A 14168-nucleotide genomic window follows, 5' to 3' on the forward strand; every position below is an offset into this window, starting at 1 on the left:
CGGCGATCACTGTTCCATATAGAGACGTCGAGCTATTTTGCGTTGCTACTTCACATGAAAACACCAAGGTATCCCACGTTGCTTCTTCACATGGAAACACCATTGCCTTTGGCGTTTCATATGTGGCAACAGATGATCGTCTGGACTGGAGGGATGGAGTATGGGATTGAGCAGCGGCGGCAGGTAATCGTCTGGCCGGCCCAGCTCAGGCCACCGTCGCCGTCGTCGTCATGCCGCGCGGCGGCAACTTTTCTCCTTGCCCGGCCGCACTTTCGCTGACAGCGCGCATGCTACCTCCATCTCGCATGCATGCAGCCAGCTGCCAGTTGCGTACGTCCATGGATAGAGCTAGACGCCGCTGCTGGCTGCACGAATTCATCATTTACGTGCTCTCGTCGCCTCCCCCCCTCGCTCTGCCGTAGATAGATAGATTTCGTGGACGCCCAGCCCAGCAGGCAGCAGCTAGCAGGTCGGCCGTGCATGTCTGTCCAGCGAGCCAGCGTCTTGGGCCACTGGCTTGAACACAGCAACAGAGGAAAAGAAGTTTGGTCGGGCTTTTATTAATCAATACATGCTCCTGCCAATCGAGCTGTGGAGTACTACCACATATAAAATGCCAAAGGCAATGGCGTTGCCATATAGGACAGAAACATCAAAGTGGTTGGAGTTTCCATGTGGAGAAGAAACGTGAGATACCTCGGCGTTTTATTAATAGAGCAGCAACGCTAATTAGCTCCGCGTGTCTATATTGATCTCGAGGTAGATCAATATGTACTCTGTACCGCATCATTATCAATAATAAGAAGCAAGACGTTGTCCATTTCATATGTGTTTTACTAGGCAAGCTTGTTGTTTTTGTTTTCTACCTTTTTGGAAATGCAATAATTTTTTGAAAAAGTACCTATTGTTTGCTATTTAAGATATGTATAACTATTATATTCCATTCCAACCAGTTTTTCAACATTTTTATTTTTCAAAATATTTTAAATACTTTTGTTAAAAACCCTTCAAAACCGTAAATGGGCCGGCCTACTGCTGCACACGGCGCGCGACGCTCGCTGCTCCGCGTCTTATGCGAGGAAGGAATCTGAGGTCCCTGGGTCTTCTTATTCTATAGCATATGTGCTTTAACTAAAAAAGCGTTCACAAATCGTGAAAATGTTCATAAAAAATAAAGAATTATAAAAAATGTTGCTGAATTTTTAAAACGTCCATGAAATTATAAAACATTTATGAGTTTAAAATTTCATTTCTCAGGCAACCGTTCATAGCCATCAGATTAGGATTTTCTCGCCTATTTTGTACTTGCATGAAAACCGACGATTGGTTGACCAAGAAGACATTCATACCATCTCGGAACGAAGAGCAAGCAGCGGTCATGCGAGGGACTGGCTACAAGTCAGCTGACTGAAAAAGATTTGGACCAGTCGACTGGCCCAAACAAGTTTCATTATGTTAACGTTTTTTTTTACCTTTTTCATACTTTACTCAAATTGATTTTTTAAGTTGTGGCTGCATGCGTACAAACCATTCTTGCATACACGTACACTTGTGAACTGTTGCTTTCATACATAAATATAAGGCGTACATAAATATAAGACGATTTGAATATTCCAATAGGGACTACATACAAACAGAATGAATGAACAAACATAGTAAAACACTTGTGGCATGGACATTACATTTTCAGACAAATAAACTAAAACGAAATCAAAATAATGAAGTTTTCTAAGAAAGAATGAAGGCTTTTAAGAAGAAAGAAAATGAAAAATAAAAAAACTTTCAAAACGTGCACACAATTTGCACTAATATTACACTTTTCGAAATATGCAAAGAAGAAGCATATAATAGTGCATTTTTTGCATTCTACTATAATTTCCACAGAATGTAACTGAAATGATTTATTTCCTTTAAAAAGAAAGAGAACTAAAAAACACTTGCGCAACTTTGCACCAAAATTGCACTTTATCATAATATGCAAAAATAATCATATAATCATGAAAATTTGGCACTCAGCCAAAAACCCACACAAAACGAAAATAATCAACAAAGGAAAGAAAAAAGGAAAAAGAAAAACCATAGAAACAGAAACATAAATAGAAAATGAAGCAAAAATACCCTTCAATAGGAAAGGCAATGATATAGAAAACTAAAACAAAATAATGACAAAATTTGCACACGATCTGCACATAAATTGCGCTTTGTTATAATATGCAAGAATAAACACATAATAGTGAACTTTTTTGCACAAAGAAAATTTTCTAAAGAAAGAATAAATTGGTGGAATTGCTATTTGATCCATGGTGTCTCTACTTCTCTGGATCAAAATAATGAATTAGTGATTTCGGGATTAACATTTAAGAAGACAAGAAAGTAAAAGAAAAAACAATAATGACAAAATTTGCACATGGTTTGAATAGAAATTGCGCTTTTTTATAATATGCAAGAATAAGCACGAATAGTGAAATTTCACCAAAAAAAAGTTTCCTAAGTAGGAATGAATTAGAAGCATTGGTATTACCCTTAAAGAATAAAGAAAATTAAGTAAAAACTTAAAAAACAAATAGTGAAGTTTTCTAAGAAACAATGAATTAGTGTCATTGGTTTCCTGTTAAGAAGAAAGGAATTGAAAATAATAAAACAAATAATGAAATATTCTGCAAACAATTTGCATAGAAGTTGCTCATTTTTATAATATGCAGGAATAATAACATAAAAGTGTAATTGCACAAAAAGGATGTTTCCTGAGAAGAAATGAATTTGCAGCATTGGTATTATCATTAAAGACTAAAGGAAATAAAATAATACTAAAAAAGTAAAATACAAAACATTTCAAGAAAGAAATAAAAACTAGAGCACAATCAAAATAATGAGGTTTTCTAAGTAATAATGAATTATTAACATTCGTATTACACTTTAAGAAGAAGAAAATAAAATAAAACTAAAACTAAATCAAGATAATAGGAAGAATAAATTAGTGTCATTAGTATTACCCTTTAAAAAGAAACAAAAATAAATAAATAAATAAAAACAAGGAAGAATGAATTAGTAGCATTATTATTACACATTAAAAAAATAACAACTAAAGTTTGCAAAACTTGCACACAACTTCGCTCTTAAATTACACTTTTTTAGTACGCAAACAATAATCGTATAGTAGTGTAATTTTCGCACATATTGCAAATTATTTATGTGTGTACATTACACTCACCCAACACCCCAAAAAATATCAAAAAAATAAAAATAATACCAACTAACAAAGAGAAACTGAAAAACAAAAGCAAAAGCACATAAACAGAGAAAATGTTAAAAAACGAAAGGAGAAAGCGGAGGGCTGGATTGCACAGTTAGTGGGCTTCAGCCCAGAAGGAAATCGACTGACAGGGTCAGTCAAAAAAAAGAAAAGGCCCACACCACAAACAAGACAGGTCAAGAAACAATACACAGCACCGCGAAGTCTTCCCTCTCGCTAGGGTTTTCTCCTCTCGGCGGCGATTCTAGCCGTCGTTGAGATTGCTTCTTCCCTACCGGCTGATCTGGTCTAGGGAACCGATTCGGGCTGATCAAGGGGTGCTCCTCGTAGCACTGCCCGGCCTTGATTATGTTCTCTCCATCCCAGGTGGCTAGGTTTAGGGTTTCCTATTGTTCATACCCGGTGCTGACGAGATCAGGTAAGGGTTTGACGATGGCTGCGGAATCTGGAAGCAAGTCGGCCACGGCCGACGGCTCTACGTCCGCAACAGAGATAGAGAGGATGATGGAGGAGCTAGGGCTCCAGGAGGAGGATATGGACGACGTAGTGGTCGACGAGACTGCTGTTCCTCAAGATGCCGCAAGATGGTTGTCAATAGCCCGTGTGCACATCGATAGGGAGTACAGCCAAAGATGGTTCTTCCGGAACATGCGAGCTGCTTGGGATCTCGCCCATCCGGTGAATTTCAAACCACTTGAATCAAATATGTACACCTTGTAGTTTAATTGTTTGAGGGATTGGGAAAGAGTCATGCAGGAGGGGCCCTGGAATTTTCGGGGGAACGCTGTCATTATTACCCCATACGATGGTATTACTCAACCATCCAGGGTTAAGCTTGATACTTTGGATATTTGGATCCAGATACATGACGTCCCGGCACTATATGCTCATCTGGTTCCTTCGCTAGCTGGCAAGGTGGGAGAAGTGTTACATGTGGAGCAGACATCCTATGATTTTGCTGGTAACTTTTGCCGCGTGTGGGTCAAGATCAATGTCCACAAACCTCTGAAGAATGTTGTTTCAATAATTAGGGGCAAGGAGAGGCAGATTTATCGGATCGAGTATGAGCGCCTCCTGGACTGGTGCGCTGTTTGTGGTCATCTGGGACATGTATACAAAGAACATGGGGATGGTGTCCACCCAAATTCAGCCCTAGTCTTCAGAGATCTTTGTGCTTCTTGGACGATGAGGACAGGTAGCGGCCCTGGTGGAGGACGAGGTCGTCATGGAGGAAGAAGAGGAGGGTGTTCGAGCACTTGGGACGCTGGGAAGGGATCGGTTGGTGACGATCTCTATAGAGAAGGGGAAGAACAAGATGATACGGCTGCGGCTATGATGATGGATGATCCCAGCAGGAACAGGGGAGAGAGGCCCGAGTCTGCTTCCACCGCAGTTTTGAGGCTTGAAGAGCAAAGAGGTATGCTACGGGGTGACGAGCTGGCTATAGTTGCAACTGCAAATAGTGTGACTAGCCCACCACCGACAAGAGATTCGAAGCGCACAAAGATGGAGGAACAGGAGAAAGAAGATCAGAACAAGACTGTGAAGAATTTGGCGGGCTCCTTTGAGGAGCGCCGCCGGGCCCAATGAGTATCTTTTGTTGGAACTGTCGCGGGGCGGGCAACGCCGCGACAGTCCAAGAACTTCGCGAGTTTGCGAGGAAATTTGCCCCTACCCTTTTATGTATTGTTGAAACACAGATTGAAGGATCTAGGGTAGAAGCTTTAGCAAGTACTTTGGGTTGTGACCAAGCTTATGCAATTGATAGTCAAGGTAGAAGTGGTGGCTTAGGTTTGTTTTGGAAAAATGAAATAAAGGTTGATGTTTTGGGTTACTCTTGTTATCATCTTGATGTTTCTGTCGAGGAACCCGGAGAGGATTTATGGAGAATGACATGTGTATATGGTGAGGCCCAGACTCACCTGCGTCATCAAACATGGACAGTGTTAAAAAACATAAGCACTTTGAGCCCGTTGCCTTGGCTGTGTATAGGAGATTTCAACGAAGTTCTACGTCCAAGCGAGTATGCCGGGGTTGGACAACGTAGTAATGCACAAATCCAAGCTTTCCATGAAACCACAGATGTTTGCATATTGATGGATATTGGATACAAGGGGAGATTTTGGACTTTTCAGAAGAAGGTGGCCGGAGGGACTTATACAAGGTGCAGACTAGACAGGGCTTTGGCCAATCCTCAGTGGTTGGCTCGTTTCCCTTCAGCAGGTTTGGACCACCAGGTGGCTGCTACCTCGGATCATGGTCCCATTCTCCTAGACCTTGGTCGAGCAAGAGAAGCAAAACCACCACAGAGTTTTCGGTATGAGGCCATGTGGGAAAAACATGAAGGCTTTGGTGGGGCGGTGAGCGAGGAATGGTCAGCTATGGGGCCTTGTGAAAGTGTTCATGAGTTACATGATAAGCTGGAGGCTGTTTCCAAGGGGATTACCAGATGGAGCAAGACGTCTTTTGGGAGTGTGAGACGGGAGATCAAAGACCTAAAAAAGAAGCTTGATGAACTATGAGCGGATCCGTTACGCACGGCACCAACGCATGTGGAGATCAAGATTAATGAAAGATTGGTGGAGCTTTATCATCGCGAAGAGATCATGTGGAGACAGCGGGCCGGAATTGAATGGCTTTCCTCGGGCGACAAGAATACAAAATTTTTCCATCTTCGGGCTAGTCTACGGAGGGAGAAAAATATGATGAGGGCTCTTGAGAATGCACTGGGTGTGCTGGAAGATGACCTAGCTGAGTTGAGATCAATGGTGAATAATTTTTACCAGGACCTCTACATGTCCGAAGGGGTGCAAGGAGTTGAGCAGGTGTTGGAACATGTCCCATGTAAGGTAACAGCAGCGATGAACGAGGAGCTTTGTGCTCCATATACAAAAGAAGAGGTTAAACAGGCACTCTTTCAGGTGTTCCCAACTAAGGCCCCTGGCCCTAATGGTTTCCCTGCGCAGTTCTATCAGAAACATTGGGACACGTGCGGTGATGATGTGACTAATATTGTTTAAAGGATAGTGAGAGGGGAGGAAAGCCCCGAATGCATTAGCGAAACAGTCTTGGTACTTATCCCGAAGGTGAACAGCCCCACTCTCCTTTCACAATTTAGACCAATAAGCTTATGTAACGTTTTGTATAAAATAGCATCGAAGGTTGTGGCCAACAGACTGAAGCAAGTGTTACCAGACATCATATCTCAAGAACAGACAGCTTTTGTGCCGGAGATTGATCACGGATAATATCATATGTGCTTATGAGTGTTTACACTTCATGAAGAGAAAGAAGTCTAAAAATAACAGCTTTTGTGCACTAAAGTTGGATATGATGAAGGCTTATGATAGGCTAGAGTGGGACTACTTGAGAGTCATCATGGGCAAGTTGGGTTTTGCACAGATCTGGATTAACACAGTTATGACGATGATCTCTAGTGTCTCTTTTTCAGTTCTCTTCAATGGAGAGAAGCTTGAGAAATTTAAACCTTCCAGAGGGCTACGACAGGGAGATCCCATCTCCCCTTACCTTTTCTTGATAGCATCAGAGGGCCTTTCGTGCCTCTTGAAATCTAGTTCACAATCGTCATTGTTGGCAGGTATTAAGGTGGCACCCACGGCACCCGCCGTTAACCATCTATTATTTGCAGATGACAGCCTGTTGCTTTTTAAGGCGAGTGTGCAGGGGGCAGAGAGGATATCAAACTTGTTGGAAACTTATTGTCAGGCTTCGGGTCAGAAGGTAAACAATGCAAAATCATCTATATTCTTCAGTAAGGGGTGCTCTCAAACAATCAGAGACGGGGTGAAGAATAAAATCCAGGTGCATAATGAGTCTCTAAATGATCGTTACTTGGGCATGCCAACGGAAGTGGGACACTCAAAGAATGGTACTTTCAAGTATTTGAGGGACAGAGTGTGGGAGAAGGTAAAAGGATGGATGGGAAAATTACTGTCTGCAGCAGGCAAGAAAGTTCTGATAAAATCAGTAGCCCAGGCGATCCCAGTATATTCTATGTCTTGCTTTAGGCTCCCGAGAGGACTGTGTGAGAGTGTCGCATCAATAATCCGACAGTTCTGGTAGGGTTGTAAGGACGGAAGAAGGAAACCAGCTTGGGTATCGTGGGATACAATGACAATGCCAAAATATATGGGAGGCATGGGATTTAGAGATATGGAAATTTTTAACTTGTCCCTTTTGGCAAGGCAAGCTTGGAGGCTATTGAATGATCCGGAGTCGTTGAGTGCTAGAATATTGAAGGCTTTATATTTTCCTGATCGATCACTATTGGAGGCAGAATTGGGTTCCCGTCCTTCACAAATTTGGAGAGGCATTCTCGATGGGAGAGATGTAGTAGCGCAAGGTATCATTCGAAGGATAGGAGATGGAGAAAACATGGACATCTGGGCTCATAACTGGATACCAAGGGAAAGTTACAAAAGGCCCATTACTTCACTGGTTCCGGACCCCCCTCGACGTGTGGCAGAACTAATAGAAACATCGATGGCAGTGTGGAATGAGCAGCTGGTTCGTACGGTGTTCACTCCTTTTGATGCAGAACCAATTCTTCAAATCCCGTTATGCACTAGATGGCTCTCAGATTTTTGGGCTTGGAGCGAGGAACCAAGAGGTCACTTTTCGATAAGCTCGGCGTACCGTATGCTAGTGCGAACCAAACAAAACAGAGAGGCTTGGCTCAAAGGCAGGGAGGGCACATCAAACTTAGAAGCTGAAGGAGCTGAATGGAAGTCTTTGTGGAAGGTGCAAGTTCCCTCGAAAATCAGGGTTTTCCTGTGGCGTCTGGCAAGAAATTCTGTCCCGTCGGCGGCTGTGTTATATAGGCGTAATATGTCTACATCATCATCTTGCAAATTATGTGGAGTACATGACTCATGGAGGCACGCGTTACTGGACTGTCCTATGTCTAGGAGCACCTGGGCGCTTTCAACTGATATCATCTTGGATCAGCTAAGTCTCAATCAACAGGATAGTGCCAAGGAGTGGATATTTGCCATGGAGAAAACTCTTTCGTCAGATGAGTTCGTAAGATGCGCGACAACGCTATGGGCGTTACGGGGGGCGAGACGGAAGACGATATATGAAGATATATTCAAGAGCCCGTTTGCTATTCATGGCTTTGTAAACACATATCTGGGAGAGATCGAGGACTCGACTCCGACGAAGATGAATCGAGGGATCGCGGCCACCAGAGGCACGGGATGGCTTGCTCCACCGGAGTTCTATATGAAAATTAATGTGGATGCTGCAGTGGGCAGAGGGGGGCGACATGGAGCAGTCGCGGCGATCTGTCGAAGCAATGAGTCGATAGTATTCACAAACCAAGGCGATCCGGCTACCCTCGAAGCAATGGCGATCAGGAAAGGTTTGGCGTTAGCTCAAGATTTGAATGTGCACCGAATACATCTAGCGTCGGATTGCCAAGGCGTGGTGGCTGATATCAAATCTGGGAGTGGATCGACTTATGGTGCTATCATAGAGGAAATTAAGTTATCTATTCCTTCTTTTATTTCATGTAACATAGTTCATGAGTTTAGGAGCTCCAATAAGGAGGCTCACAATTTAGCGAAGCATGCATTAAGGTTAGGGCCTGGGCGTCATGTATGGCTGGGCCATCCGGAAGGTCTTTCTTTCGTCCCTGTAAACATTGTGACGGGTTGAATAAAGCTTCGCGAGATTGCCTAAAAAAAGAACAATACACAGCACGAATCTTAAAGAAAAATCTAATGGTCACAAAATTGACTGACGCAAAAGTGAAATTTCAGCTGACTGAATTGTAGCTAAAGTGGTCATGCGAGCGGTGATTGTTGGCATTCTGTATTGATTGATCACTTTGTTTGTTTCAACTTCCAACGTGCATCGGTACGCTACGGATTCTCCCTCTCCACGAGCCGTCGCCGGTTCACATCGCCAGCCCAGTATAAAATCAAAATGTACTCCATCTCTCCCAGCAAACACCAGCCGTTCTCTCACGAGCTCACGGCGCCGGCATCCCAGTCTTTCCCCTCGATCCACCATCCACCGCGCCCGCTGCCCAGCCTTCGCCATGGCTAGTGCATGCACGAACCTCACTGATGCCACGCGCCTGGTGCAGGTCCTCAAGATCGACGGCTACAGCGCGAGTACGTCCAGTGGCGATTGCATCAAATCCAGATGGATTGTCGATGGTTACGAGTGGGAAATTCAGCTGTATCCTGCAACCTCGCAGTTCGGGATCGCTTATGAGTATAACGAACCTTTGTATCGGAAGTCGACCAAGTCCAAATTTGTCGACGGGAAATCGTCCTGGGACTATTGCTCCAGGTGGGTTGCAGTGAAGCTTGCGTTCCTCGGTGAACCCAGAACGAGCAAGAAGAATTACACCATGAAGGCGACTTTAGGCTGCCGGTTGATAGACCAGAGGGGCGTGGTTGGACCATCCCAAGAAAAGAGCATGTCACATCAATTCTTGAGTCCTCAGGATTACTCACCTGCACCTGCAGTAGTGCTCATTGAGATGCACGATCTGGCAGAGTCCGGCTACCTCAGGGACAATTTTTGGCTGTGGAATGCGCCATCACGGTGCTCAGGCAATTACCAGTACCAACAATCACAGACGAGGAAGTGGTCGCGCCGCCGCCGCCCACTAACTTGCACCAGCACCTCCGCGAACTCCTGCGGAGCGGGACGGGCGCTGACGTCACCTTCATCGTGTCCGGCGAGTCCTTCGCTGCGCACAAGCTAATACTTGCCTCAAGGTCACCTGTGTTCATGGCGGAATTCTTTGGAGCAATGAAGGAGAAGCGCTCGCGTCGTGTAGAGGTGCAGGACATGGAGGCGTCAGCATTCAGGGCCATGCTGCACTTCATCTACACGGACACAGTGCCCGAGCTTGATCCACGGGTCGAGCAGGTGGCGACAATGGCCCAGCATCTGCTTGCGGGTGCTGACAGGTACGGGTTGGAGAGGCTCAAGCTGATTTGCGAAAGCAAGCTCTCCCATGGCATCACCGTCGAGACCGCGGCGACGACTCTCGCTCTGGCGGAACAGCACAACTGCTCGCAGCTCAAGGCCAAGTGCATCGAGTTCATTGTCAGCACTACTGCGGTTCTTGATGCGGTGTTGGCGACGGAGGGGTACAAGCACCTGGAGGCCAGCTGCCCTTTGGTGCTGGCAGACCTCCTCAAGTCTGCCCGTGGGAGAAATTTGAAGCGCAGCAGGCGCTAGAGATCCAAGATTTAAGGATCCCTATGCTTGTCACGCCTAGCATATGCTCTAGTAGAAACTTGTGTATGGTGATGTCTGTCAGTCTATCTAAATTTACTAATATGAGTGTGTGATTTGTGACAGTTGCAATGCCTCGTTCCGTTGAAGAAATTAATGAATGATATGTTCCTTTCTATTAAAAACATGTGCTAGTAGTATTAGAAACTTAATTATTCTATCTAATTCCCCTCAAGTGTCCAAGATTTCAACAAAGTTAATGTGTGCAGAACAAGTTTGCAGTGTTAACGTAAGGTGGTTCGTAGTTTTCAGACATGATTCGCTCTGCTGCAGCCTGCAGCCACATATCTCTCTGTTTAATTACCTGGAGTAGTTTTCGTCTGAACAGCTTGTCATCCAATTTTGATAGCTCGAATAGCTCGAGTTAGAAGTGCTGCCATGGTCTTTGTTTACTCCCTCTGGCCATTAATATAGTAAGATATTTTCATTATTTCAATATGGACTACAGACGGACTGAAATGAGTGTACAAACACACTAAATGTGTCTATATACGTCCTAATCGGTTTAAGTTACTCTAGAACATGTTATAACAGTGAATGCATGGAGTATCTTGCAGGCCTGGAGGTAACGTCTGAATTGATCTCCGCTTTATTATGCTTTGGAGATCATCCTGCAATGTTACTAGTAAGGTGTCCGTGCTATGCTACGGAGCCGCATAAAACAAGGTTGAATATATGGGACAAAAAACGGAGGGAGTAGCTTGCAACTGATCAAGTTCTTCAAATCAATCATATTCAGTTTCAGTTGCTATGTGTTCCAGACGCCCCCCAAGCTGCATAGTGGATATATGCATCTCAACATGCCACACAACAAACATCATTGGATCAAATTGGGTGGAGATTACAATGGTTTCGCCGCGCATTGCTTACCCACAAACTGTCTCCTATAGCAAGAGCTCAGCTACACGCTTACCGCAAGAATGAATCCGACCAAACATACAACTGCCAAAATGTCTGGATCATGCCTGCCTGCCTGCTGATCTCATGTTTGAGGATCTGCTCTGTTTTCCATCCGAGGACCATACGTCGTCCTTGCTGAAGAAGGCCTCATCAACGCGCAAGTGCTATGGTGTATCCACGTGATCGATGCTTCACGTTGCTACGCTACTGGAAGTAGGTGAGCTGAAGCCAAGACCCTGTCCTGTGCCTTTAGTGCCTGAATCGGATGAACAAGAGAGAACACATTACATTGTCCTGTCTTCAGAGTAAACTGTAAGAATGAAACTGCTCCTAGTGATTGGTAGGTCTGCTATATTTACCTCCTTTTCCCAATCTATGCACCACACGATAAATGTAAGCAACACCAGTTTGGTGAAGCTGCCCGAAACGATGCCAAGCCAGAGACCCTAGTCGAAGCATATCAGTTTCAGATTTCAGGACATCCATTCAATTCAATGGCAGGTAAAATAATTGAGCAGGAGAAGTTCCTACCATTCCGTTTAGGTGGAAGACAAATGCAAGCATCGCAGCCAAGGGAATGCCTAGCAGGTAGAATGCACCGAGATTCACTGCTGCGCCAATGTTCTGCTTGCCACTGCCGGTAAGCACTCCTTTACAGTTGAGAAAATATGGTATTAGTTAATTGTGTAAATTAGCTCTTGCTCTTATGGATTGCTGATTATATATATTCAGAAGTAGCTGTGTAGAACAATGAAGACTATGTACCTGAAAGAGAACTGTGGAGTCCATCTATCAAGTAAGATATTCCGAGAATGGGCAGCATCCTGGAAATGTATGTGACGATTTCCTGCTCATTGCTGTACAGGTACCCCCAAACATTCCGCAGCAAGACCATGGTCAGGGCTAACACCAATCCTACAGATAAGGCCATGTACATGACCACTCGCGTCGCTAGCTTTGCTGCTTCTGGGTGGCCAGCGCCAAGTTCGTTCGAGACGCGCGTGCTATGGACGAGAAAAAGAGCAAGAATCAGCTGAGTAGATAAACAAGATTATACTGGACTTATCAAAATTCTAACTGTACCACATATATGATGGGACATCATAATGTTACTCATTGGATTCAGAATTGGTCTTTTGTGTTGGGGAATTACAACTGACCTGATAGAAGAGGAAAGGCCAAGTGGTACCATGTACAGGAGAGCCCCTGTGTTAAGGCTGCAAACGGGAGCAACTAAGTACAGTACAGAGATGGAGCTATATATATATAGGTGTATTTAGTTTCTGAAGCTTAAATCACGCAATGATATGAACATGATGAGAACATTGTGCTTACCATATTGACAGCACTGATGTCTCAAGCTGAGGATTGGGCAGAAGCCCAGAGAGAAGCACAAGGATTTCAAATGACCACCACTCCAAGCTGCACATGCACAGGCAGTAATTATTCCAACTTGCAAGTCAAAAATACAGTAATTTATACCAGAGAAGAAAAGAAAATACTAAAATTTCTCTTTTGTTTTGGAGTATGTACCAACCAGATCATCATGGCGGACGGCATGGCGAGCGCGGTGAACTGGCGCAGCTCCCTGAACGCCTCCCGGGAGAAGCCGCTCCAGGTGTTCTTGCAGGTGCTGGACAGCCTGACGTACAGAGCCAGTATGACCAGATTTATGCCGTAGGAGACGGCGTTGCTGAGCGCGGCGCCCTTGCTCCCCAGACCGACCTTGTACACCAGCAGCCAGCAGACGAGCGGGTGGCAGAGCGCCGTGGTGCCGGAGCTGGCCGTCACGGGCAGCACGATGCTCTGCGACTGCAGGAACCGTATGTGGCACTGCAGCGGCACGTACACGACGAGCGACGGGATCATCCACCGCGCATACTCGCCGGCCACGGCCGATATGGCCGGGTCCTGGCCGAGGGAGACGAGGATCCTGGTGGTGTTGGCCCAGATGAGGACGATGGGGACGCAGGCGAGCGAGAGCACCACCATCGCGCGCTGCTTGTAGACGCCGAGCCGGTGGTACAGCCGCGCCCCGTAGGCCTGGCCGCAGAGCGTGTCCATCGCCGTCGCCATGCCGGTCTGCAGCCCACCAGATTAATCAATCAGCAACCGGCTGTCTCCAAGCCGAGGGCACGGAAGAATTAATAAAATAGATGGGGACTAGGGGGGCGTAATGGCACGTACGAGGAGGCTGTAGCCGGTGACGTTGGCGAGGGAGGTGGCGAGGGAGGCGCCGGCGAGGGGCAGCTCGCCGAGGTGGCCGACGACCATGACGGACACCATGTTGACGACGTTCTGGAGGATGCAGCTGGCGATGATGGGCCCGCCGAGCCGCACCAGCCGCTTCACCTCCGCCGCGGCGAGGCCCTGGCGCGCCCCATCGTCGTCCGCCGCGTCCTTGCCGGGCCGCGCCGCCGCGAGCAGCGGCTCGTGGACGGGCGCGCCGGGCTTGGCGTCCATGGATTAGGAAATTGGGTGGGGGGCGACGGGAGGGAGGGCGGAGGGCCTTTTTATGGGGAGGTTTGATGCGGCGTGACCGTGTGACGCTGGGACAATTTGGATCCACCGCTGGATTTTCTTTGCCACCGCGTCACGAATCTCCTCTTCTTTTCTTTCTTTTTCGAGGGATCCTTTTATGGGAACGTGTGATATGAGATGTGCAAAGGCTAGGGCGTCCTCAAAAACGTCTGCAATACTACGGAACAAGGTGTGTAGACGTAGTTTATTTTAT

The 14168-nt window shown here is 45.8% G+C and overlaps 2 protein-coding genes and 1 pseudogene across 3 annotated transcripts; 2 read left to right on the top strand and 1 right to left on the bottom strand.

Moving 5' to 3' along the window:
• The first annotated feature begins 4585 nt into the window (after positions 1–4585).
• On the top strand, positions 4586–5775 carry LOC147961263 (uncharacterized). Its single transcript, XM_087533736.1, has 2 exons — positions 4586–4670; positions 5246–5775. The coding sequence occupies exons 1-2, from the start codon at positions 4586–4588 to the stop codon at positions 5773–5775; spliced, it is 615 nt and encodes a 204-aa protein (XP_087389862.1).
• A 4231-nt stretch (positions 5776–10006) lies between these two features.
• Positions 10007–10477, top strand: LOC125519296 (BTB/POZ and MATH domain-containing protein 1 pseudogene; annotated as a pseudogene).
• A 773-nt stretch (positions 10478–11250) lies between these two features.
• Positions 11251–13921, bottom strand: LOC125521581 (protein DETOXIFICATION 16). 2 transcript variants are annotated; one of them, XM_087532674.1, is made up of 8 exons: positions 13622–13921; positions 12972–13516; positions 12770–12856; positions 12595–12651; positions 12200–12438; positions 12016–12084; positions 11794–11880; positions 11251–11690 (listed from the first exon to the last, which is right to left on the bottom strand). In XM_087532674.1, exons 1-8 carry the CDS (start codon positions 13895–13897, stop codon positions 11626–11628), a joined length of 1425 nt encoding a protein of 474 aa, XP_087388800.1. In that variant the 5' UTR covers positions 13898–13921; the 3' UTR covers positions 11251–11625. The 2 variants fall into 2 exon arrangements, with proteins under 2 accessions (XP_087388800.1, XP_048542598.2); XM_048686641.2 differs by having other exon boundaries at positions 11966–12084.
• Positions 13922–14168: the final 247 nt, after the last annotated feature.

The sequence above is a fragment of the Triticum urartu genome, chromosome 7A (genome assembly GCF_056163025.1).
Source record: "Triticum urartu cultivar PI428250 chromosome 7A, HENAU_Tu73, whole genome shotgun sequence".
Lineage (NCBI taxonomy): Eukaryota > Viridiplantae > Streptophyta > Magnoliopsida > Poales > Poaceae > Triticum > Triticum urartu.